Source organism: Zonotrichia albicollis, chromosome 29, assembly GCF_047830755.1.
Source record: "Zonotrichia albicollis isolate bZonAlb1 chromosome 29, bZonAlb1.hap1, whole genome shotgun sequence".
NCBI lineage: Eukaryota > Metazoa > Chordata > Aves > Passeriformes > Passerellidae > Zonotrichia > Zonotrichia albicollis.
The window spans coordinates 1,629,144-1,655,656 of NC_133847.1; the positions used below are offsets into that span (position 1 = coordinate 1,629,144).

The 26,513-nt window shown below is 48.4% G+C and overlaps 1 protein-coding gene and 1 long non-coding RNA gene across 4 annotated transcripts in view; both read right to left on the minus strand.

Moving 5' to 3' along the window:
• The window catches only part of ELAVL1 (ELAV like RNA binding protein 1), a 47,239-nt gene extending 36,598 nt beyond the window's left edge, over nucleotides 1–10,641 (minus strand). For both annotated transcript variants that reach the window (XM_074528779.1, XM_074528778.1), the window contains exons 1-2: nucleotides 10,490–10,641; nucleotides 161–344 (exon numbers count right to left, since the gene is read on the minus strand). In XM_074528779.1, the coding sequence (XP_074384880.1) occupies nucleotides 161–332 (172 nt within the window). In that variant the 5' untranslated portion in view covers nucleotides 333–344; nucleotides 10,490–10,641. The remainder of the gene's footprint in view (nucleotides 1–160; nucleotides 345–10,489) is intronic.
• Nucleotides 10,642–21,100: 10,459 nt separating this feature from the next.
• Nucleotides 21,101–25,810, minus strand: LOC141725421 (uncharacterized). 2 transcript variants are annotated; one of them, XR_012577269.1, is made up of 3 exons: nucleotides 25,486–25,810; nucleotides 24,227–24,380; nucleotides 21,101–23,588 (listed from the first exon to the last, which is right to left on the minus strand). It is a non-coding gene; the product is annotated as an uncharacterized LOC141725421 (long non-coding RNA). The 2 variants fall into 2 exon arrangements; XR_012577268.1 differs by having other exon boundaries at nucleotides 24,227–24,813.
• Nucleotides 25,811–26,513: the final 703 nt, after the last annotated feature.

The following is a 26,513-nucleotide window of genomic DNA, read 5'->3' on the forward strand; positions in this document are numbered from 1 at the left end:
CCAGTACCCAATCCTGGCATTACTGGAGCTCCAGGCACACATGTCAATAGTTTGATTACACACACAAGTATTTAGTAATTCTAGATTAAGTTGTATTCAATCAAGTATTTGCTCACACAGTCTAGCACAAGGTGACAATTTCTGAAGCACTAAATCATACCTGCAACTTTGTCCCGAATAAGTTTTGCAGATTCCACTTCGCCAATGCTGCTGAACAGACTCCGTAATTCATCCTGTGTCATGTTCTGAGGAAGGTAGTTCACAATTAAATTTGTCCTACCAATATCATCCCTGCAATCTTCAGCCATGTGATCTTCATAACCATTGGACATTTTACAATAAATCTGCAAAGCGAAAAAAAATCCTCAGTGAGGTTTAGATCTTCACATTTCCATAAACCAAACTTCCTCCACCTGAAATAAGTTTGAATGTTTATTTTAACAACTAAGAACAAACCACTGCCTCAGCAATGCATTTTTTCAACTCAGAAAACAAAACACTATTTGTTGAAAATTCCAGAACAATTCATTCTTTCAAAAGCACAAACATGACATTTTACAGAACTAAGTACCATTAAAGAGCTCTTTAGGATTTATATTTTTGTTACATTAATAAAAAGCATCAAGATAGATTTTGAAGACATTCCTGTAAACACCAAAGTATTCCCAACAGCCAAAGCAAAAATCGGGTCCCTTATGTCCATGTCCAGGTACTTGATCAGCCACAACCAAACTGCCACCTCAATCTGAATCCCAACCTTATGCCCAGAACTTTTTCAGACAGGAAGACAAGAAGTAGCAAGATCTGATCCAGTTCAGTGTTTCAACTGGAGACTATTAATTTTCTGAATGTTTTCCCCTGTAAACGTTGGCCATCCTGCACCTCAAGGCCTTTTGCTGTTTAATGCTGCCTTTGGTGCTGCTTTACTGTGTGTATGAATCTGGTGAGCCTGTGCTGCACACTGACTTGGGAGCATATTGAGTATTTGACAGTTTCTCTTTTTGCAGCTTTTTAAGGGAAACCTTGAGAAAACATGCAGAATTCCCATCACAGGAAGATACCCTCTGCCTCAGTTCACCATCAGGAAGTGAATCCTGATGTTTTAGTTGACCTACAACTAGAACTCACACCAGACTCAAGCTGCTCGTGGCTTGCCAAAATCCTAGTTTTAAAGCACTTCAACTGCTTTGAAATAGTCAAAATAAAGATATCGAAATCCTGTTTCTGCAACAGGATCTAGAGATCTGGATCTGCTAAAGGATAAGCCTTCCCAGAGACTGCATCATGACTGACAGCCAGAAGCTGAATAATGGAAGAAGTCAGAAACAGCAACCAGAAATCCTCAGTCCAGAAAGGGAATGCTCCCTGCATGAAGGGACTTCCAGGCCCCCACCAGCAGCTGCTGCTAACTCATGTCTGACAGTGAAGGTCAAATTTTTAAACATACCTGAGCACATGATTATAGAATAAACCATGAGAAGACTTAATGCTAATTTGAGATTTAACACAGTATGGATTTGAACTGAATCTTTATCTTTTCAATATGTGTTGAAGCATTAAGAGCTGGCAGCTCCTGCTCCCCTTCACCCACAGATCAGCTCCTACCCTCACTTTTGTGTTTCAAGTGTCAACACGAGTCAATTCCAGCACACTCTGCCCATGGGATAACCGATCTGGACTGTGAAAGCAATGGAAAACCACACAGGAGGGAAGCCCTTTCTGTTGTGTCAGCAGTTTTAATCTGCTTTCCTTGCAGCAAGATAAGCACCGGCTAATGCCACAGGATAGGAGAGCAGGAGGAGGCACTGCAAAGCTGGAAGCAGGGGAAGAGACTCCCTCAGCAGACAATTTTTAAGCTGCCAAGTCATCTCAGTTGTACTGCAAATTCTGTCATTAAACACACATTCCCTCCTGGCTGTGTCAGCACTTGTGAGCACAATCTCAGAGAAGTTTCCTGTTCTGATAAACAACACTCAAACAGCTGAACCATCTGTGGTCACCATGTCTAAGTTATAAAACCATGCAACACACATTTTCAGAATTATTTGAATAGAAGGCAGCTTTGCTTGCAAAACTCAAGCCCTACAAGCAGAACTCACCAATATGTGGATGAGTGAAAGTTATATGGCACAACTAGAATATTTAGCAAGCAAAGGAAGAAATGTTGAGATTTTTCCACCTGTAAGAGGAAAAAGTTAACAGTTCCTTCATTTTAACCAACTTTGCCCTTTATTGCCATTTATTTATGATATAAATCCTTCCTGCTGCTGAGATTAAGAAATTGCTATATTCAACTGATTTCAAGAACAGTTATTTAAAAGATTGGGGTTTTGGTTTTTTTTTAATTCTCCAGGGTGTATCTGCTGCCTGAAAAGGAGACACCACAGTGCAGAGAAAACCACCAAGCAGAGAAAACTTCCCAGCACACCAGGATGGCAAGTTACCACACTTATATCTGGCATAAAGCAGACTTGCCAAGAGTTTGGCAAGTGGCTGCTAACTTTCCATCATTGTCCCGCATCCTCTAACCCTCTGCAACGCTCACAGTCTGCACCTCCCAGGATACTCAAGCAGTGCCTGGGGCAGTGCTGATTCAGAGCCATCAGAAGGTGGGAAGGAAGCTTCCACCTGCTTTTCTTCAGGCTTTTAGAAAGCAAACACAGGAAGCCCTTGCATACAGGCCTGGCAAAGGTTTCCATGGGACACCAAGCATGCAGGAGCAGTAAAGGCACAATGAAGAGCTGGAGGATCAGAGTGCTGAGAGAGAAGATGCTTCTTTCTTCCAAAGCTCTTGCTGAGCACTTCCACAATTGGCTGCAGGACTAACGCTGTCCAGCCAGCCTGGAAGTCAGTGGGCACCACTTCTGCTGGTGAGGTGTTAAGGAAACTGCAGCACTCCACCGGTCTGATGCCACTCTGGGGTCCCACTGTCAGCAGACTGGCACTGCTGGGGTCACAGCCCCTTTGCAGCAGAGGCTGCAGTGACCCCACAGGCCCCATGTGAGTCCCTGCACACCCCACAGGCCCCCAGTCAGCCCAGCCCCTCTCACCAGCTCAGCCCCAGGTTTCCCACAGCACAGTCCCAGTTCCTTTGTGGTGCAGGGACACAGAACAGCTCGAGCTGGTGCCCTGGGGGGGACCCCAGACAAAGCCCCTCCAGGCTGTGCCCATCCTAATGCTGATGTTTAGTCCAGGGTCTTCTGAATGTGTCAGGAGAGGTTTAGGTTGCATATTAGGCAAAGGTTCTGGAAGGGGCTCCCCAGGAAAATGGTCATGGCCCCAAGTCTGTCAGAGGTGAAGAAGCTGCAGCTCACACTGCTGCTGCCAACCTGCACCAGGGGTATTCCTCAACAGGTGAACAGTTCTCATGCCAGCCAAGTTAAAAAGAGCCCCTGAAGAACTGTAACCTCTGCATACTGAAAAGATTTCCAAAAAGAAAAGGAGCTATACAATAGGATGGATGAAACAAGCAATGCTACACTGGAAAACAAATTTTTATTCTGCTCTCACTGAAATACGCTGAGGGAATGTCCTGATCTTTGTCTACCAAAGAGATAACAATCCACTTCTATCAGTAAATATTCCAGATTTGAGAACCAGGCCTATACACTTATTTGCAAGTGAGAACTTGATTAACCGATGTTTGTCAATCCACAATGCCATAAATCAAAAGACTGAATGCATTTATATGCCCAGTGCACAGGTCAATGATGGCAAGAAAGCCCAACAGCTCCATTTGGGAAGGCTGACTGAAAAGACACTGGTAGTTTTCAACCTTTCCAAAACAAGCCTTCATTTCTACGTCCCAAAAAACTAAAACTTTAAGACTAGGTTCCACTGCACTGCACTTCCCAAAATGACAATTTTTTAAAATAACCAAATGCTACAGAAGCTTGTTTGGAAAGGCAGCAGCCACCTTCTTCCTTGGGAAAGATGCCCCAAAATTAAAATGCACAAAGCAATAAAGGGAACCACATGTGCTGCACCTGAATCTTCCACTAATTCTGGAGGTGCTTGAATCCACACAGATAACACTTCACCACCTGTGCCAATGACTGCTCAGGCATCCTCAGCCAGGCCAGCATTCCCAGGACTGGATTGAAAAGCTCTCATGAGCATAATTTGCAGAAATGTTGCACTGACCATGACAATCACCTTCTCACAACAGCACACCAGGTTTAATGGTTCTGGCAACAGACCAATAAAAGTTTTTTCCCAATGACACTGTACCTCCATCCAGAATTCTAGCAATCACTGCTATTGTTTCACTGCAAGATGTTTGCTAAGAAGGGAGATCTGTATGGAACTGTGGAGATCATGTGAAATGAGAACACTGGCAAGAACTGTCTGCCTTCAACATCAGGCAAGAGGCTTTGTCCACCTTCATCTTGTTCACAGGACTAAAAAGGCACCAGACCACTACTGAGGTCACAAATTCATATGCAGACACCTAAAGAGATGCTTACAGAATCCCAGGATAGCTGGGTTGGAAGGAACCTTAGAGATCAGTTCATTGCACCCCCTGCCATGGCAGGGACACCTCCCACTGTCCCAGGTCCCTCCCAGCCCTGCCCAGCCTGGCCTTGGGCACTGCCAGGGATCCAGGGGCACCCACAGCTGCTCTGGGAAATCCATTCCAGGGATGGATTCCACAATTCCTGATTCCCAATCTCCCACCCAGCCCTGCCCTGTGGCAGTGGGAGCCATTCCCTGTGTCCTGTCCCTGCAGGCCTTGTCCCCAGTCCCTCTGCAGCTCTCCTGGAGCCCCTGCAGGCCCCAAAAGGGGCTCTGAGGTGTCCCTGGAGCCTTCTCCTGTCCAGGTGAGCAGGCCCAGCTGTGCCAGGCTGGCTCAGAGCAGAGGGGCTCCAGCTCTCAGAGCACTTCCGTGCCTCCATGGTATCACTCCAACAGGTCCATGTCTTTCTTCTGCTGGGGTCCCCAGAGATGGAGGCAGCTCTTCAGGTGGGATGGATGATGGATCAGCTAGTGCAGAATTTAAGATGGGAAATTCTTCCTGGATCAATGACTTCTGTGTAACAGAGCTCATGGCACCTTGACTGGAGCACTGGGAATGGGCCACAGTGAGCACAGCATGGTCCTTACACCATGCAAACCTGGAGCTGCTGACCCAGCTACTCACCCAAAACCTCAATCTTTCTTTGCCATGAAGTGCAAGTCAGGATCACCCAGGACACTCTGTACAGGAAGGGCTCCAGTGGACAGGGCCTGACAGAGCCTCTGAACTGGTGAAATCTCCTTATTGGTGGTGTCAGTGGTAAATGAACAGGAGCCCTGAGACCAGTGATGCTGCAGAGCTCTGCCCATGAGCTCTTTCATCAACTTGCACTTCAGTCCCATAGGCTCATTCTTGAGCTCTGCCTGTGGACTTAGGAATCTAAATGGGGTGCTTGAAGCAGAACCCCACGGCTACTGGAGCCCTTCTGCTTCTCCAGCAGAACTCAAGGCTACTGGAGCACACGGATTTTTGCTGACATGCCTCCCCCCCAGAGTCAGGGCTGACTACAAGGCAACAATCTTGTCTTAAGCTGCTGAGCTGTTCCTTGGAGACCACACCTGAAACAGAACAAAAAGAACACTACTACATCCAGGCAAGTGCCAAACCAATGCAGAAGGCAGGTGCAGAGGTGCTGAGATGTGCAGGCTGGAACACATGTCAAAACCAATGCCACACAGTAAAAGGGCCTGAAGAGCCTGAATTAATTTAAACTGCTTCAGGAAAACAGTTTTCAAGAACTATCCAACACAGTATTGTCATGCAAAAACTTGCTCTGCAGGCAGATTTATACCAGGATTGAGAAGTGAAGCAGTCCAGAGAAGAGTTTAATCACAACATAACTGGGGGAAGAAAAAGCAACATACTGTCTTCTCTGAAATTGGTGTAAGGAACAGAATAGGTTTCACCTGAAGAGACACACCAGCAGAAAACCTTCCCCTAGGCCCACCTGCCTCCCAAGGAAAAAAAAGTTTCCTAGCACTCCACAGTCAGAACACATCTCTCTCCATTACTTAATCCAGACCTCTCTACATAGAGCCTTTCCTCATAATCTACAGGAAAACACCTTTTATTCTTTATACAAGCTCTTTTCATGGCCCCAACAGCTCTGCATATTGCACCCCACAAGCACACAGACCACAGGACAAGGACAGTGCAGTGCAAGCCCTGCTGTATTTGATTCACCACACATCCATGCACTATTCCTTCAAATTCCCCTCAAATCTTGACCAAACATCAAAAGCCATCTGGGGGGAGGGGAAATCACAAAATCCAGATTGTCTCTTAAATTCAAAAACAGCATTTATAGTGTATGAGGGGAAAAAAGCAAACCCTTTCTACTTGCCTATCCTTTGGGTTTTCCAGAGGTAACAGATCTCATCTCTTTGATTCTTTTCCCCTTTGCACACCTGAAACGAGGACACTACCCTTGTTCTCCTCAGCTTGACTGCACCTAAGATTCCAACACTTTTGCCAGTAAAAATAGCTCAGCACCAGAAGCAGCCATTACTAAAATCTGCTGCTGCATTTCCACAAATTCTATTTCCATATGCTGAATCACTCATTTCAGTACAACATATTTTAGGCTTTTTTTTTAATGTTGTTTTAAAAACACTGGGCATAAACTTAGTTTTGAGCATATTTTTGGTCTAACAAATCTCAACTGTCATAATTTTAATATTTCAGCAAAGCAGTTTTAGCAATCAAATTTGTCTAGAAGGGTTTTAAATACCTCCTTTAGTTGTTTTTATTCATGTTCATATAATAACATCATCAAGGTGTTTTTGTCAATGCTTATATTGTCATTCAGAGACAAAAGCATTTGAAAGATAAGCTGCATTCTTCAGAGCAATGACCTTACTTTACCAGTCTGATGAACTGCACTCAATTGCTAGGAACAAAATTAATCATGGGATGCTGAGATGCTGTCAGAAATCAGATACAGGCTGGCTGTAATCACCATGCACTGCTGGTCCAACACCCAGCAGGGACTGGGGCCCCTCAGCCTGAGCAGGAGCAACGAGGGCAATCAGGAACGTGTGGCTGAGACACCGAACATCTGCTGCCCGACGCACATTTCCCATCTCCCCAGGTCAACAGCCAGCCCTGACAGGGAGAGGATGCCGGGCTCTGCTCAGAGTTTCACATCACAACACACTTCCCAGCACAGGAAAGACATGGAGCTGCTGGAGTGAGACCAGAGGAGCCACGGAGATGCTGCCAGGGCTGGAGCCCCTCTGCTCTGAGCCAGCCTGGCACAGCTGGGCCTGCTCACCTGGACAGGAGAAGGCTCCAGGGACACCTCAGAGTCCCTTTTGGGGCCTGAAGGGGCTCCAGGAGAGCTGCAGAGGGACTGGGGACAAGGCCTGCAGGGACAGGACACAGGGAATGGCTCCCACTGCCACAGGGCAGGGCTGGATGGGAGATTGGGAATCAGGAATTGTGGAATCCATCCCTGGAATGGATTTCCCAGAGCAGCTGTGGCTGCCCCTGGATCCCTGGCAGTGCCCAAGGCCAGGCTGGGCAGGGCTGGGAGCAGCCTGGGACAGTCCCTGCCTGTGACACAGGGTGCAATGAAATGGTCTCTAAGGTCCCTCCCAGCTCCAGCCATTCTGGGATTCCACAGCTGCTGCCCCTGGCTCAAAGATGCTGCCAGTTACCACCAGCAAACTCCTACACAGGGAAGAGACAGGGAAAAACTCTGCACAGCCTGGACTATCTCATCTTCTGCACTAGTATCAAAAAACCCACAGATTTATGATAAACAGACCTCTAAAAAAAGGAAATCATTTATTATCTTCCTTTTTCTAGACAGTGTCAGATTGTCCACAAACTGCCTTTGGCAATTTTTAACCCACACAAAAGACATCTGGAGACAACTGTGCTGTGAGGGAATGATTCCTTTCTGAGGGAGAGGGCAGGAGATGAGAAGTGGACATAAGAACTGTAGATTCCAGACACTTTCTGACAACAGCAGCTCCACACATCGATCCAACCTTGGATAACACTGACCCATCTTCAGATACTTTCACCTTGATGGGGCAGGAAGACAAGTAATAGCAGGAGGAAAAGACAGCATCTAACTTGTTCAGCAGCACAAAACAACTAGCTGGAAATCCATCTCTGAGGGCCTGGTGAGGCACTGTAGTTTACTGCTGTGTTCCTACATGGAAGCTATGGAAGCAGCAGGATAGGAAAATTATACCTTTGTAGTATTATACTACTGCTACTAATTTTAAAAACAAACAAAAAAAACCCTGAAGGCAGCAAACCCACACACATGAAAAACACCTCTGCCTTCTCAGTACAGCTTATTTCCACCCTATCTCCTCAGAAAAAAAAATAAATTAGAATCTATTTTTGCATACATCACCTACATATAAGGAGGTTGTATACTCAAATGGATCATTTAGGCCAGCAGTTTGAAGCTTGCAGGTGCCTGAATACAGAACTGCTCATCAGACAGAAGTGCCCTGATCACTTTCAGCACAAGTCAAAATTTATCACCTCTCCTGTCATTCTCCCTAAATGCCTTCCAAGCCACTTCTAAAATACCTGGAATGCAGAAAGAACAGCTTCTCTGAACTTCTTCTTGAAGTCTAAATACGTAGCAGGTTTGAGCTTTCTAAACCTGGTGACTAAAGGCTACCAACTTCACAGGCAGCTTATCCACATGTGGTCAGTGACAGGCAGTAACCCTGGGAATCAATTCAGAGAGCTCACAACAAATAAGCAAGAAACAAGACAGAGACCAAAGCTTCAAGAGAGAAAGTAGGCTGGTACAACAGCTGAAAGAGATGGACTCTGAAAGTAAAATGGCATGTCTCAGGTCAAGACAAGGAGGGCTTTTTCCAGAAGAAAAAAAAAGTGATAGAACATTCAAGAAACAGCAAGAAAATAGTGCTTAAAATCAGAGCACATTTCCCAGTAGGTTCATGTCAGCACCAAACACAGATAAGTAAGCTGCTACACACAACATTCACATTTCCATGCAGCCTGTGCTTACTGCTGTGGCTGTTTTCACAAACTTGGTACCACACAAAACAATCCCTGAGGAGTTCATCGGGTCCCGCAGAACCACCCACAGCAGGGCTACAAACTCACTGCACAACACACTTAACAATCACACCAGCTTAAGGTGTTCCTGTTCATATTCCAGTCAGGCCTGGAAAGAGTCTCCTGCAACCACAGCTGTGACTCCTGACCGCTGAACACCTTGAATAATGGAAACCACAGGAGCACCGGGATCATTATATACACAGTTACTCTGCTTCAGAACAAAACAGGACACTCACAGGAACATCTCATGCAGCACAGACTTACAGGCTCAGGACTCTTGATTTTATTATTCATCACACGCACAAACATAACCCAGGAGTCAACAGGAATCTAAGAAATCCCATCAACTCTACAGGTTTGATAAAGACTATGGAACATGTGCATCACCCTAGTTGTAATGTAACAAGTCACAGAACGGTTCACACGGCTCCAGGAAAAAAAAAGTGGTAAAAACAGGAGTACAGGGAAACAACAACTCGTAAAGAGGTGAGAGCCGAGCAAGGCGAGCAGTCAACACCCACCATCAGGGAGTAAAATGAACAAAACTACAAACACCTCAAAAAGTGATCAAATATAACAACAACAGGCGTTAACAAAAGGTATTAATCCCTACCCGTCCCAACTCTTTCCTCTTTTGTTTTCCACAGATGCCTCATGAAGTGATCACAGGATCCCGGCGCAAGTCCTCAAGAAACAAACCGCGCTTCCTTTCCCAGCAAGTCTCGGATACAACTCCGTGCCCAACAAACGCTCCCGCACTCGCAGCAGGGCAGAGCCCGGCAGGAGCACGGCTCCCCACGGCTGTCCCACTGAGAGAAAGCGCCCCAGGACAGCCCTGCCTCCTCCAGCCGCTAAAGCCGAGCAAACGCTCTGCACGGAATTGCTCCAGGAGCACAAACAGCAGCGGCTGCAGCTTTAGCCCCGATTCCTGCGGCCCCGAGCACTCGCCACAGCAGCACCGATGCCAACCGGCGCTGACCGCGCTGACACGGACCCTCGGGTACCGCCATCAACAACGGCGTGCCAGCCCTAACCAACGTGGGAGATTTAAAAGCTGCGTCCGCACAGACACGGGAAAAATAAACATGAAAGATGAGGCCATTAACCGGACGGAGAAAGGCCCTGAGACGCATCGCGGCACCGCGACCCGCGGCCTTCCCGCCGCAAGCGCGGCGGCCTCAGGATCCGCTCCCTGCCCGTGCCCCATCCGGCCCCCGCGGGCCCGGCAGGCCGCGACCCCGCCGCCCCGGGCCCGCGCTGCCCTGCGGCCCCTCCCCCCACAGGCCGGACTACCCTGCCAGGCCCAGGCCTCGGCCCGCCCGCCCGGTCCTCGTCGCCCGTTCCTTTCCGCGCCGGCCCCGCGGGTGCCGCCGGGGCCGTTCAGGCGAAACGCTGCGGCCCCGCGCGCGGCCTCACCTGCGGCGGCGGCGGCCGGGCCCGGGCAGCGGGAGGCGATCGGTCCGCAGCGCACAACGAGCCGCTCCAGCGCCCCGGCCCCGCCCAACCCGCCGACCGCCGACACCCATTGGCTGCGGCGCGCACGTGCCCCGCGCGCCATTGGCTCCTCCGCCCGTCCGTCAAGTGCCGGCCGGGGGCGGAGCCTACCGCGCGCCGGGGGGAGGGGAGCGGGGCCGGGTGCGGGGAGCGAGAGCAAGGCCGGGGAGCGGGGCTGGGAGCGAGAGCAAGGCCGGGGAGCGGGGCCGGGAGCGGGGCCGGGGAGCGTGGCTGCTGCCGCACCGCGGAGCGGGCAGCGCCCGGGGTGGAGGGGCCCCGCCGCGCAAACAGAGTGATCTCCCGGGGCGGCCCGGAGCTTCGGAAAGGGCCGGTGCGCCCCGCCCGCGCGTCCGGCTGGCTCTGTGGAGAGGAGCCCGGAGGGGAACGTGCCTCCTGTGGCCGGCCGGGCTCTTGGAGCAGGAGAAACGGGAGTGGTGCCCTGTGCGGGGAGCCAGGCTCGCGTGGAAGATGCAGCACGGCAGCCCTGGGCCCGGCGGCCGCGGGCAGCGCTCCCGGTAACCGAGGCTCTCCTCGGCCGAGGGGCAGCGGCAGCCGGAGCCCGGGCACGGGGAATCTCCACGGGCACAACCCGCGGGAATGCCGGCTAGGAGATGAAATGCTTCCTGTGTAAATGAGATGCAAATGATGATCTGTCAGAGAAACTGGTGGCCAGTGCTTCGCTGTGCTCTGAGAAATTCTGCAGCGCCCCGAAGGGACCAGCTGCCCAAGAGTTTTCCCTCTTCCGTTTTCACTTTTCGTAACCAAGGGCATCCCTTTGTATCTGCACTATTTTCCCTGCACAGGAGACATCTGTGAGAGCAAAATTCCACTATTCTACAGAAAAAGAAGTACTTTTGTCATTGCCAACAGTAGTCTGCAATAATAATACTCCAGTACAAAGCATGCTTACTGTGTGACATGTAAGCTTCAGGTCTGTAAATCCTGCGTTAAGGTGCTCAACTTTGGGGACGAAAAATCAGAACACTTCTGCATTACAATACGTGATGTTCCTTTTCATTCACAGAAAACTCATCATTTGAGTTTTACTTAGTTGAGTGACATATCAGAAAATCAAATTTCTCCTCCTCTAGCTCCTTTCTTGAGTCTAGAAGAGTGAGATCTCTCTCACCTGAAGGATGGGAATTTCAGCAAGACAGGAGTTTGTGTTCTTTGGTATTTCCGTGCACACATGTGGAAGTACTCTGTCTACTGGAATACGTGGCACATTACTCAATGAAAATACAATTATCTTTCTCTGCCTATCCTGATGTGGCTTCTATCAAGACCTTGTCTGGTAAATTCCCAACATGGTTGCACTGATGTTTTCTGGTTTAACTACCCAGAAACCCCTTGAAATGGCCCTGTTCCATTGGGCCATGTTCCAATCTTTCACATGTGACAGCCAGGGACAGCCCAGCCTCTGCCACAGGCAACGGGCACAGTGTGACAGAGATCCCAATGTTCAGCTCCACCAAGAGCCTACTGAGGATGTTAGATTAAGAGCAATGTTAAAAACATTGCCATTTGCTTTTCCTCTCTACAGTAGCTCTTAGTGCCAGATGGGGAATCCTCACATGAAAATTCCAAGCCTGACAGGTTTGGAAATATCCTTCAAGGCCTCATAAAACATTAAAGATGTTTGTGCATCTGTTATTTGCTCATCCTGCCAGCCCCAAAATCACAATATTGTCATTCACATCAGTGGCAGCTTTCTTTTACTGTAAATTTGATGTTTTCCTTGTATCATCCAGGTTTTAATTAACAATCTCATTCTTGGACATCAGGAGGATCTCAAATCTTAAAAAATTGAGGCCATGAGCACAACACTGCAAAAAGTGTTGATGCCTTTATCTTTTGACAGGGTATTTGCAAACTCATAATTTCATCTATCACCATAAATACTTATTTAACATGTGCTGGCAATTAAAAGGTGTCCTTTGAAACAGTGTGTCAGTTTTAAAAACAATTATCTCTTTTTGTTATTATGCTTTTTGCTATATATATTAATGGTCTGTTATAGTGTTTCAGTTCAATATGAAAACATCAGCCTGAAGGTTTCATGATAATGTGGAACTTTAGCAAGGTAAAGCCAAGTGTCATGTCTGAAATCATCTCAAGATAGTGCAACATGAATGCCACAGGTATTTTTGGTCATGCCATTTCTTGGGATACCTTGAAACATGAAAAAAGCTCAATGAAAACAGGGTGACCCAGGAAGCTCTTGGTGAACGTGGTTCTGACACAGGAGGGAAATGTGCAGTGGGAATTGATGGGTGGAAGCAGCACCATAAGGACAAATGGTCGTACCTGGCTGTGAATAAACCCAGAATCATAAAATCACAATGTCCTGGATTGGAAGGGACCCTCAGGGATCATTGATCCAGCCCCTGTCCCTGCCCAGCCACCCCAACACCCCCACCCTGAGCAGCCCTGGGAGCTCCCGCAGCTCTGGCAGCCTTGGCACCATTCCCTGGGCAGCCTGGGCAGTGCCCAGCAGCCTCGGGGGGCAGAACCTTGCCCTGAGCTCCATGCCAAGGCCTGGCACAGCTGCAGCCCTTGCTGGGCTCCTGTCCCTGTGCCAGAGCAGAGCTCAGCCCCTGCCCCTGTGCCTGCCCTGGGGAGGAGCTGCAGCCCCCGAGGAGCCTCCCCTCAGTCTCCTGGGCTGCAGCTGAACCAGCCAAGTGCCCTCAGCTGCACAGTCTGGGTTATAGAAGGCGAGATGATGGATGGATGGATGGATGGATGGATGGATGGATGGACGGATGCCTAAAGGCGCAGATGCCACAAAGAGAACAGCAGGGAGGCTCCAGAAGCCGCCTTATCACGAGTGCACTCTCTCGGCTACAGCCGTGAGCGGCCGCTCCCCGCACACGCTCGCAGTGGGCAGTGCCGGCTCCGTAGCCACTGAGGCCCCAGGCTCCGGCGGCTGTGAGCGCTGCTTAGCCTCGGAGCACAGCGCCGTCACTCCCAGCGGTACCGCTCGGCCGCCGCCGGACGCCACGGCCCGCTGCCCTGGCCCGGCTCTGAAATGGCGGACGGCGGAGGGGGCGGGGTCTGTTATGGCCCCGCCCACGCCCGCCGCGTTTCCCCCCCCGAGCCCTCAGGAGTGAAATGGCGGCATCGGGTGGTCCGGCCGTGGAATTTTTTGGGCACTTTTCGTCTGGCCCCTCACCGGCTGCTGACTCCAGGGCACAGGGGTACTGCGAGCGCTGGAGCGTCCTGGGCAGCTGCCATTGCCCTCATCTCCCGCCTTTATTCAGCATGAGACAGCTGGGGCTATTCAGCCTGGAAAAGGGGAAGGACCTCAGAGTCCCTTCCAGTGCCTAAAGGGACTCCAGGAGAGCTGGAGAAGTCTTTTGGACAAGTGCCTGGTGTGCCAGGACAAGAGAGAATGCATTCCCACTGTCAGAGGGCAGGGCTGGACGGGATATTGGGCAGGAATTGTTCCCTGTGAGGGTGGGCAGGCCCTGGCACAGGGTGCCCAGAGCAGCTGGGGCTGCCCCTGGATCCCTGGCAGTGCCCAAGGCCAGGCTGGGCAGGGCTGGGAGCAGCCTGGGATGGTGAAAGGTGTCCCTGCCCATGGCAGGGGTGGCACTGGATGGGCTCTAGGGTCCCTTCCAGCCCAAACCATTTCCTGATTCTGTGATTCCCCTGGAAAGGTGCCCTGGCCTCTTCCAGCCATCCCTCCTTAGCTCCTCTGTGTCTGGATTTCTTTCTGTTCTCCAGGGTTTCGCATGTTGTTCTCTGATTCCTCACCTCTATGAGATCACCTTCACTCTCCTGTGTCTTCCTCTCCACAGGCTTTCAGCCCCTGTTCTCCATTATTCTCTGGTTCACCCCATCTTTCTCAACACATGCCCCAGCTCTGTTCCCAGGCTTTGCTTATCGACCCTTTCTGATTCTTCATCTTTTGGTTTGTGACTCCATCACCCAGACTTGAGGGCTCCTGTATTGCTCCACTGACAGCATCCTTCTAGATAACTCTTTTCTTTCTGTGGTGTTTCCTTGTGCTCTCCTTGGTCTTCCTGGTGTCCTGTTCCTTGATGCTTTTGTCTTTGTTCCAAGTGTTATTTCCTCCCCTGAGGAGGAATAATACCCTCTGTCTGGAGCAGTTTGCCCTCTTTGGAATTCCCTTCTGGCCATTTGCAGAAGGATGGACTCACCCTTGCTGCTTCACTCCCATAGGAGTCACCTTCCCTGAGGTTACCTCTGACTGCTGTTCTTGTTCTGCCTCTGCTGTCATTTCACTTGTGAGGTGAATTATGTCACCTGGAGCATCATTTGTCTCTGGTTTGTCTCTAGTTGTGCTGCAGAAAGATCACCCCCATTTACATTCCCAGTGACTTGTGGAACTCTTTCTGGATTTCCTGAGGTGACTGAAGAGAATGCCAGGCATGGCTGTGTGAGCCCTGAAGCAGCACTGCCACCAGCAGCACAATGGCTGAGGAACGTGTTGGTTCAGGCTTCTCTGCACTGAGCTGCTCTAATTAAATGAGCCACACAATAATTTACAGATAGACGTGGAAAAGTTTTAATTCAATTTAAATGTGCAGTTATTATAAGTTGTTATTGAAGCTGATTTTTCCCTCACTCTTTGGTTTCTCTTTTCCTTTATGTATTAATGACCTCTGCAAATATCACCCCCAGATGTTTTTTGTGCAGCAGCCACCATCTATTAGCCTAGATTCTGAAATAATCTCCTTTAAAATTTATCAGTAGGTAAAAGATTTAACAGGAAAACAACAAAATGTGAGGAAGCAAGCCAGAAGCTTTCCTGGTTGCCAGGAGTCATCTTTATTTCAAGCTCATAATTTATGAAGGCTGTGGTTGTGTGTGGTTTTATTCTGGTTGTGAATGAATTTGTAGCAGAGTTGTATCTGTCCAGTGAGCTGTTGGTGTGAAAACGCTTTGTCAGACTGTCAGACAATATTAATTACATTTATGATAATTTTCCAGGAAGATATTAAGCAGTAGTAAAATGCATAGTAAACACACTGATTAATTTACTTTTTTTTGTTTCTCCAACAGCTTAGGGAAAGCACCTGGTTTTTTTGTACTTTTGAATGTTTGACAAAACCTACCACTCACTATGGCACTATGTGTGGTAGTATGAACTAGCAGTGGGGAGTTTTGAAGAGCCTGATGTGTGCTTTAATAATGTTATTGGAGAGTGGTTTATTAGTCTTGAGGTCAAGCATTCCAAGCACAAAACCAGAGAATGGATCAGGAGCAGCCCTGGGGAAGGACTTGGGCTGTTGGTGGGTGAGGGCTCAGGCTGCCCCAGAAACCCCCCTGTGCTGGGCTGAGCCCCAGTGTGGGCAGCAGGGCAGGGGGAGATTCTGCCCCTGGGCTCAGCTCAGACCCCACCTGCAGAGCTGCCCCAGCCCCAGCAGGAGGACGTGGGGCTGCTCAGTGTGTGGCTGTGCTGTGGCTGTCAGTGCTACTGCTGATGGCTGGGATGTTTTGCTCCTGTTTCCAGCAATATGGTTTGTGTTTACATGCTGAACACTTTTCTGAATAGCTGGGGTGTCTTAAGGATGTCTGCTCACATGACCCACATTAGCTGTGGCCCTCAAAGGGGTTAACTTCAGAAATTCCAGCCATCCAGTCAGGAGCTTGCTAGGTGTTAGAGCAGTCAGGAGATCATGTCCTCAGCACCTGTGCAGGTGCTCCCCCAGCAGGGAGCTGGACTGGCCTGAGCTGTGCCGTGGCTTCAGGGATGGAGCACTGAGCTCTCTGTGCAGGCTGGAGCCCACCACAGTGGCTGTCAGAGCCCAGCAGGGAGGGTGAGCATGACCATCCCTGAGCATCAGTCAGACCTGACCAGGCTCTGGTGGAGCCCTGCCAGCTGTCAGTGGGGTCAGCCCTCCTTGCAGCAGCAGGTCTGCAGCTGAGACTCTTCCTGTGGGTTGGGATGCCCAAGAGAACTCCTGGAGGCTGAGCCCTTGCCTCAGTGTGAGGGATTCTGTATCTGGAATAAGTGTTCTAAAATATTCAGAGTTCTCAAGTCAGTTGGGCAGCACCAGCTCTGTTTAACATCATGAATTTGTATTCAAAGGCTGGCTAAGCCTTAATTGATTTATCTGCTTTAAATGGCTTACAAAATAAATATCATTTGAATATATTATTTCATAGCATTGTAGATTCATAGAACCTCCTGAGTAGGAAGGGAGCAAATGGATCATCAGCTCCTGGCCCTGCACAGGACACCTCAACAATCCCCACCTGGGGATTGCTGTCCAAATACTCCTGGAGCTCTGGCAGCCTAGGGCCTGTTGCCATTCCCTGGGGAGCCTGTTCAGTGCCTGACTACCCACTGGGGGAAGAACCTTTCCCTAATATCCCATCTAAACCTCCTCTGGCAAAGTTTTCCAAGATTCCATGACAGAAACCAAGCACAATCTCTAAAAAATCCCTCACAAGAACAGCCTGGAGATGCTGCAAAGCACTGGAGCTCCTGGGGAAAATTCATCCCCAGTTGAAGCTGAGGCATATCAGCCACCATGGTCATGTGTGAGGACTCAGCTGTGGCCCAGACTGATTCCAAATGGCCTCGGGCTCCTCCAGCATGGCCTTCAGATGGTGTCACATCTGAAGCTGACAGGCCCTTCCCATCCTTCCTCTGCAGCTTGCTGAGCTGGCTGTGATGTGGGTAACTGTCACCTGTCCTATATGACAATTCTGTGATAATTAATTGTCCTGTACTGTTGGTCTGCTGTGTCCCAACGTGAGCTCTGGTTCCAGTCAGGGCTCAGCAGTGGATGTGTGTGTTGCTGCTGCTGCCTGCAGGATTGCTGTGGGAAAAGGTGCAATGGAGTTTGAACCAGGTGAGCACAGGGCTGCTGAACAAAGTCAGACTTTCCTGTGACACCACAATGCCTCAGGATCTGCCGAGAGCAATAAAGAATAACATTTCCCTACTTTATAGGTTAAGGTCATGCATTTGATGTTTGTATCATTGCTACTTACCTAGCTATTAGATAAAACTCTAAAACAGCTTTTAATAGCAGAGCTGTGTAAAAGGTGGGGGAAAAAAGCCAATGTGACTAAATAATTTCTCTTTATAAATGTGACAAGATCTTCACCTCTGTATTGCTTTATTTTTTTTAAGGTGTTACCCTGCTCATTAGTGGGTAACTGGGCTTCAAGGTTTGGTTTATTTGAAGAGCTAAATTTGATAATAAACTGAAGCCAAGGCCACAGTGTAGACCAAGATTTCTTTTCAAATGACAGAATCCTGTATCTCGGAAGGATGAAAAGCTGTCAGTGTTTAAAGACTTACAACACAGTGCTTTTTGAGTTTATGGATTTTTGGGTGTACAAATTCTTCTGTTTTGAAGTCCCTCTAGAAGGCATGATGATTCTTGTTTCTGTCTTCAGGGTTCTTCTCTTTAATGGAAACTAATGCTTGCAATTATTACAGTAACACTAGTATAAAATTTTAAAATTATTTGTTTTAAATGTAACTTTTTCCTAGGGACCGAATGTCAATAATTTCTGAAACTGGAAGAAGTAACTTTTGCCATCAGTTCACCTTTGCAGTTAAATAACTAAGCATGGAAACAAATGGCTCTAAAAAATATTTGTAAAATCTTTGCAAATGTTAACTTTTTAAAAATAAAAGCTCTATTATTTGAATGTTGATGTGAACCATGGCTTCAGAATAGAATATGCAAGAGGAAGAATGCTCTGATAGTTTTCTGTCTTCCTCAGTGAGGAGAGGGCATATGATGTGATAAAGGCTTTTAGAGCAGGTTCTTAAATCAGCTTTCCTCATGCAACTTAACAGCATCATTTTAGGGACCTTGTTCTGTTGTCTATTACAACGAATGGACCTTAATGCTTTTCCTTCCTTCAGTTTTGGGTTTCTACATGAGCTTCCCCACTGCCATGACCTGGCTGATCTGCATGGTATGTCTTTAATTTAAATCTAGCAGCAAACTAGAGTGCTGAATGCAGAAGTAGGGTTCTAAGTTAATGACTTAGGGACACATGAAAATATCATTTATTCACTTTCTAAATCACCTCTGCCATAAAATTTCCAAGGTAGCAACAGCAGGGTTATATTTTCTTTCAGCATAGCTGTGGGAACTCCTGGGGTCTGAGCGGACGCCAGTTTGTCCACATAGACAAAGGAGCAGCTTTTTTTTGCTATTGCAATGGGATGATTTTATGGTGATACTTTATTCCCTAATCATCTGCTTTGTGCCCCCAAAGGGCTGCTGTAGCTCTGAAACAGAGCCAGGAGGGGCACAGGTCCATTCAAACCTCTCTGCCCGGGTGCTTGGGCTGCAGCATGACCAGGACACCTCATTGTTCCTTTTGATGGATTCCTTTTGTGCCAGCTCAAAACAAGAGGGGGTTTTTCCCCATTCCCCTAGTCTGGAGGTTGTACCAGGAATCCTCTTGGCAGCTGTGAGAGACAACTGCAGACTTTGAAAAGTTAAAGAGGTTTGTTAAACCTTGACAAAAATACAGCAAAGGACTACATAAGGAAAAAGCTGCAGAGCTGGGAGCTGCCCCTCGTGCACACCACATTGCCAGTTCATCTTCAAGGTGGATGCTCAGTCTTTTATACCCCTGGGGTTGCATCAGCCAGCCCTGGCCCTTCCCAAAGTCTGTCAGTCAGCTCTTTGCCATTTATCAATGGAGAGTGCTTTGTAACTGGATTGGAGGGCAGGTGTTGCCATGCCTCACCCCCTAAGCACCCCCAAGCTTTTCCATTCCCAGCTGCCCCATGCAAGGACACATGTGCACACCTTCTTTTTTACCTGCCCTAGACATCCCAGGCTGTCTGATGGTCACAACACAGGGGGGGAAAGGGAACTATGGGAGAACAGAGGACATCTAAACTACAATAACATAACTATACATCACTAAAGCTTTTCTTAATATTCACACAGTAGTTATCTTTTAATTGTGAGAACCAATAATCTCATTATCCATCTATAACAGCAGCTTTTGTTTGTTTGTTTGTTTTCCTTGAACTGTTTCGATTTTGGGGTTTTTTCGGCCCGTCCAGGGAGCTGGGCTGCCCCAAACCAATCTCGGAGAAGCTGAACCAACACAAGAGAGGACCCTAAAAACCACGAGTGATTCTTGTTGTGAGGAAGAGTGCAGTGCCAGAAAGGTTCCTGTCTGTCCCTCCCGAGTGGCTGCGTTGGCTCCTGTTCCTCCCATTCCCTGAGGCAAAGGGGGCAGCCCTGCTGGGGGATGGGGTTAAGGCTTGAAACTCCCACATCTGGTGTTTGTACAATCCCTTTCTGTGCCTTGCGGACACCTCTTGGGGTTTTTTCTTCGTTAATAAACAGTTTGGGGTTTTTTCACTTTCACCCACTGGTTTCCATTTCTCATTAGCAAAAAGGATTACTGGCGCCCTTCTCTTTAGAGGAAACACTCATTTCAGAGTGTTTTCTCCTCAATTTGTCTCCAAACTGAGACAATAACTGAAATAATACCTACAAAAATCCAGCGTTTACTTGTTATTTTGTAGCATACTAAGATTACAGAGTTGGGCTGGTCATGCTCGGCAAGAAGTATTTTTGCAATTTAAAATCCTTAATTGCCACGAATTCAAGAGCTATTTACTTATTTGCTTGGAATTTTCTGTCTGATTTGTGTGACTTTATCTCAGCTCCATGTCTAATCAGCTGTGGCCTCAGTGTTATATCATGGATTGACCTGCATTAGTCAGTCTGTCTTTACAAACTGCCTGGTTGCAGGGTGATGCTAAACTGGTATACTGCTACATTCCCTGCCTGGAAGCTGGGTCTCTTAAATACAACTTTTTTGATTTGTTGGCTTTTTTAGGTTTTTTTAAGCACTCAGCCATGTACAGTTTAATTCATCTGTGGAGGGAGCTCTACCAAACTCCCCTGTGAGTATCTGTTGTTGCTGGCCCAGGTGAGCTGTCCCTTCTGGCCCTGTCCAGTCCAGGTCACTGGGCTGGCTGTGGTCCTGCCTGGCAGCAGAGGAAGTTCTTCCCCAGCCTGTCCTAACAGCAAACATTCAGGAAGGAAACATGGATTAAAACCTGGGGCAGTTTTAGCTGGCAACCAGTATTGGATGTATTTGCTTACCACAGAATCATTAGCCCTGTGAAATACCTTCAGAACCATGAAGCTAATCCCCCCATGCCCACTAAACCATATCCCTAAGGGCCATGGCAACTCATTTTTTGAACACTTCCAGAGTTGGTGTCTCCACCACTGCCCTTGGCAGCCTGCTCTAACCTTCACCACTCTTCCAGGGAAGAAATTCTTCCTGATGTCCAGCCTAACCCTTCCCTGGCACAGCTTGAGGCTGTTTGCTCTTGTCCTGTCATTTGTCCCTGGGAGCAGATCCTGACCCCTGGGCTGTCCCCTCCTGTCAGGAGCTGTGCAGAGCCACAAGGGCCCCCTGAGCCTCCTTTGCTCCAGGCTGAGCCCCCCCAGCTCCCTCAGCCCATCCTGGGGCTCCAGAGCCTTCTCCAGCTCCATTCTCATGTCTGGACGTGCTCCAGCCCCTCAGTGTTTCTTGTATGCCAATTACACAGTCAAGGCACTAAAGATTAAGACCCTCTATGATTTGTGTGACAAATGTTTAATTGAAAAGACTTAGTTGTCACTAACTTCAATGTTCTCCATGCCTTTACAGTTCATCCTGGCATTCCAGTGATGGGATAGTAAAAATAAAACCCCGTTTTGGAACTTCCTTTGCTCCACCACAGTTCAATGCAGTTTGAATTTTACTGCTGCATATTTCTCCTTGTGTAACTCTGGAAATAATAGTGCATCAGGATTAATAAATTTCAGCTTTTGGATTAGGTTATTCCAAGTAATTCCCTGGGACTCCTGACAGGAATGCCTCACCAGCAGCACAGTGTCCCTGCCCATGGACATCATGGTTGTATTTCTGAGCTTTCATCAACTACATTTATTTCCTGGATTAGGGTCAGGATTTTTGATGATTTTAGGAGAAATTGGTTCCTGTCACCTGCCTGATAGAGCAGATAAAGTAGACCTGTCCAATGTAAGTACTCAGGCAGCTTCAAGAAGGAAGGGATGTGGCTTGTGGGCAGTAAGGGCTCTGGGTGAATTAAATTAAAAATTTCCTGGTATGGCACAGTGTCAAATTATGAAGATTTTGCAGGGTTTTATTGCTTGTAGTAGAGGTGTCAGTTTTGGAATGTCTTGAACTAACCTTGTGATTATCCACAGAAATGATTGCCATGTCCCACAGGGTTCCTTCCCTCTGGCCACCAGAACTTTTACTGCTGCCATGTTTGCTCCTCAGCTCTGCACATATTTAGTTTAGAGATGTTAGGTTTAATTTGCAGGCCTGTTCCTCAAAGGGAGCCTTTTTGGAGCTGTAAGATGAGTGTGTACAACACAGAAATCCAGACTAAACTCCTGTAATCTTTGCAGTTCTGTTTTTGTGGAGGTTTATTGGAATTGTTTTATTGTTCCTTGCTGCCACCAGAGAGCAAAGTGCAGTGGGTATCAGCATTTCTGAGGGACTTTTGTCTCAGCAGAATATTTTGTTCTCATACTTTGAAGATAATGAAGTGAGTCATTGTCTTTACATCTCATGTGATTTATTACAGACATACATTGCTAATGCTTTCCAAGAGAGAAAACAGACCTTTTGTTCAGACTTGTGGCTTTGAACTAGTGGGCTGGTTGGGAGTTTGCTTAACTAGGGAGTTGCTTTGATTTGCTCTTTTAATCAATGTACTGAGAGCACTTCAGCAGACAATGGAGCTCATAGAAAGTTTTTGATCAGTTTCATAGGAATATCTCTGCTTTGGCATCAAGGATGAATAAATTCATCAGCAGCTTTTAGTCTTTAAGGATACATCAATGTTTTGTTCTCTTTCTGAAAGCATGAGGTTTGCCCGCTCTGGGTACAGGTCGGGAACTCTGATAAAAGAGTAGATGTTTTCTTCAAGATTTGACATCTTGAAGAAAACAATGTCAGTTTGTGAAGCTTTGGGAGAGCAGAATACTGCCTAGACTGACCATCAGTACACATGGCGCTGTAACATCTCCAACCCACTCTGCCATTAGCATTTCCTAGAATCACAGAATTGTTTAGGTTAAGAAACACTTTTAAGATCATCAAGTCTGTGTCCCTAAGTACCACATTCATGTGTTTTTCAGGCATTTCCAGGGATGGTGACTCCACCAATGCATTGGGCAGCCTGTGTCAGGGCTTGACAACCGTTTCCAGGCAGAATTTCCCCCCCATATCCAACATGAACCTCCCCTGGAACAAGCTGAAGCTGTTTCTCTCCTCCTGTCCCTTGTTCCCTGGCAGCACAGCCTGACCCCACCTGGCTGCACCCTCCTGTCAGGGATTGTGGAGAGCCACAAGGTCCTCCCTGAGCCTCCTTTTCCCCAGGCTAATTTGATGTATCTACTAATGACCTACTTCATCTTTTGCCATGAAGATTACAAAGTGGAGTTATAGCAAGAAATAAAATAAAAGGAAAATACAGGTTAGATACTTGTCTTAAGCCAAAGGATTTACTTCTAAGGGCAAGTACTAAATTACTGCCAAGCATAGGATGGGATGTTTGGAGGAGGAAGGAGTCCTGTGAGCTGTCAAGGAGCTCCAGTCAAAGGCAGAGATACTTGTGCTGTAACAGAAGATGCTCATAACCTTTGTTGGATGCTCCATGGTCACAGGAGTAGTTCTGCAGAGGACAGGGGAAGAATGGGACCATTATCCAGCCCCCATAATAAACACTTCCCTCTCTGCCCACTGCAGCAATTCTTTCCCTGGTCCATGTTTAATGCCACTAATAGCAAGTCTGTAGACCTGATGTGCCACCTTTTGTTATTCTTGCTCCAATTCAAGTTTGTCAGTAAGGGTTTTAAGCTAGGAAAAGGTGTTTGAAATGCTGTCTGTGCCTGTAGTGTAGAGAAGGGTGAGAACCATGGGGCCACCAGATTACCTCTTGGAATAAACTGTTTGGTTCATCCAGGGGGAAATCCCTTCTAGGACTGAAGACTTCAATTCCCATAGTTTTCATGGACCACTAGGAAAACAAAATTGCACATATTTTGTTCTCAGAATACATGTATCACTTACAGCTTTGTAATAGTATGATATTGATTGAATCTTAATTTCTTGGCTGTAAGAGGTGCTGGGATCCAGCACACAATTGCCTCTATGCATTAATGTCTGTTAGAACCACAGTGAAATTTGGAATTAATTGGTTGGACATTAAGATATTTGAGTTGTGTCTGGTGGGTTTTATGTTGAATTCTCCCTCTTGTGTGAGGAGCTATTTCGGCCAGATTATAGGAAGTAATGCTGGTGACATGGTGTGGCATGTGTCACACAGCGTGTTTTCAACTTCACAGTGAGGTCTGGGTCAGTATATTCATTATCTGAGAAATGGATGAGCAGGGAGGTGACATAATCCACGGTTCTGTAGGGCAGATGTGAGCAGTTACAGGAAGCCATGATACATGACTGAATAGTTAATATACAGAACTAAAGCCTGGGGAAAACTCTCCTGGCTTTTCCACAAGATGAGAAACTATGCTGGCCATCAAAATATTGGAGTTTATGATGTTGCAGAGCATTAGCTTATAAAATGTCAGACATTAAGAACAAAAATAGAGGACAGAGAACATTGTGCTACTATTTCACTTAATTATAGTGATTCACCTGCGCTCAGGAAACAGATGGCACACAGTTCTGTTCCTCTTGTCTTTAAGACATTGCTTCACAGAAGGTGTTGTCAGGCCCTGGCACAGGCTGTCCAGGGCAGAGGTGGGGTCTCCATCCCTCGAAATGGTCAAAAACTTTTTGGATATGGCACCTGAGGACACAGGTTAGTGGTTAGCATGGTGCTGGTGCTGGGTAGATGGTTGGACTGAATGGTCTCAGGTGTCTTTTCCAACCTTAACAATTCTGTGATTCTTGGAGAAGAGATGTAGGAAGTGGGGAGGGCCTGGGGCTGGCAACAACAACAAAAACATTTTTGGTAATCAAAAGCAGAGCAGAGCTGCCATTGCAAGAATGGCTGAGCAGGCTGGAACTCTTCAACCTGGAGAGATGATTTAATACTGGATCTGAAGCGGCACAAAACCACTGAATAGGAACTGATTGTTTGCTGTCTTTTGCTGTGCTGCACGAGCTTGGGCTGCCAGTGAGGCTGCGAGGAGATGGCTTCCACGCAGATGGAGGGGGCGAGGATCTGGGAATAGGCACTGTATCTGTGGGATGCTCGAGGATGTTGCGCCTACAGAAAGCTAAACGGGAAAAAAGCAGGCTGAGCAAGGGCTCAGAGATGTTCTGAGCTTTACCAAAGGACAAATTATGACAGGCTTGGGTTATTCTGGGGGCTGACAGTTGAAGCAGAGGGACTTGCGAGGGAGGATTCTGTGCTGCCTCTTCCCTCAGCATTTGCTCGCAGGCACCATTGGGGACAGGATATCCTGCTGGCCAGACCTGAACGTGCCTTGGTTTGAAGGACAGGTGTCTGCCAAGGACACACACGAGCAGCTGCCGCGAGCGGCCAGAGACGCTCCCTCCTGAGGGGGAGGGCTCGGGATCCCCTTCCCAGCGAGGAAGAATGTGGTGCTGGAAAGGTCCCCGTTCAACAGCTGCTCTTGAGAGCAGCCGCTCACCCACAAGGGGAAAGCCGGGCAGGACACAACTCCGCGGTGGCAGCGAATTCTCCCCACAGCCACAGCCCGAGAGCGGGCAGGAACTGAGCCCAGCCCCTCAGGCCCAGCCACAATCCCGCCGTGTCTCTGCCCTTCCGAGCGAAACCCCCCAGCTGAGGGGTGGCAGCAAACTGCACCCTTGCCCGTCCTCCTCCTCCTCCCAGCACATTTTTTGTCTCTGAAGTATCGCCACTAACCATCAGGCAACAAATGGGAGAAAATTCCCTGACAGAAAGAAAAAGGAAAATTCCTAACCTCCAACAATGTGCTTATTGCCAGGCAGTATTTCTGTGTCTGACTTCACACAGTCGCTTTATCAGCACCGCATGATTTTCTCCTCCGTGTGGGCGCTGCTGCGGTTCCCGGGCTCCCGGGCCGGCCTTGACTCCCTCTGGAGGCCGCGGAACGCAGCGGCCTCGGCCAGGCCGCTCAGGGCTCTGCGGCTCCCGGGGCTGTGCGGATACACCGATGACAGTGGTGACACTGATGTTTTCAGGCTGGTGGCCAACGCTCACTCAGGGTGCCAGCGTTTGCTTTGCCTTGGCACTGCCGCCTGTGTGAAACCTCTCGCTCCATGAGAGCGATCAGGGTACCTGAGCCATAGAACCACAGCATTGCCTGAGCTGGGAGGGACCCTCTGGGATGATCAGTGCAGCCCTGTCCCTGCCCAGCCGCCCCAACACCCCCACCCTGAGCAGCCCTGGGAGCTCCTGCAGCTCTGGCAGCCTTGGCACCATTCCCTGGGCAGCCTGGGCAGTGCCCAGCAGCCTCGGGGGGCAGAACCTTGCCCTGAGCTCCATGCCAAGGCCTGGCACAGCTGCAGCCCTTGCTGGGCTCCTGTCCCTGTGCCAGAGCAGAGCTCAGCCCCTGCCCCTGTGCCTGCCCTGGGGAGGAGCTGCAGCCCCCGAGGAGCCTCCCCTCAGTCTCCTGGGCTGCAGCTGAACCAGCCAAGTGCCCTCAGCTGCTCCTCAGCCCTTCCCCAGCTCCGTGTCCCTCCTCTGGGCACTCTCCAACAGTTCTGGGTCCTTCTGATCTCGTGGTGCCCAAAGTGCCCCCAGCACTGGAGCTGAGGCTGCCCCAGGGCAGAGCAGAGTGGGACAATCCCTGTCCGTGACTGAAGTGACTGAAGGAGTTGCTGTGTGTGGGATTGATCCCAGACCTCCGTTTTTCAGGGATGAGCTTTTTTCGGTAATACAATATCTCTAGGCTTTGCCAGAGTTAATGACTTATACTGAGTTAATGAATCAGCTTTGACTCTCTAATAAATGTCAGAAGTTCTTCTA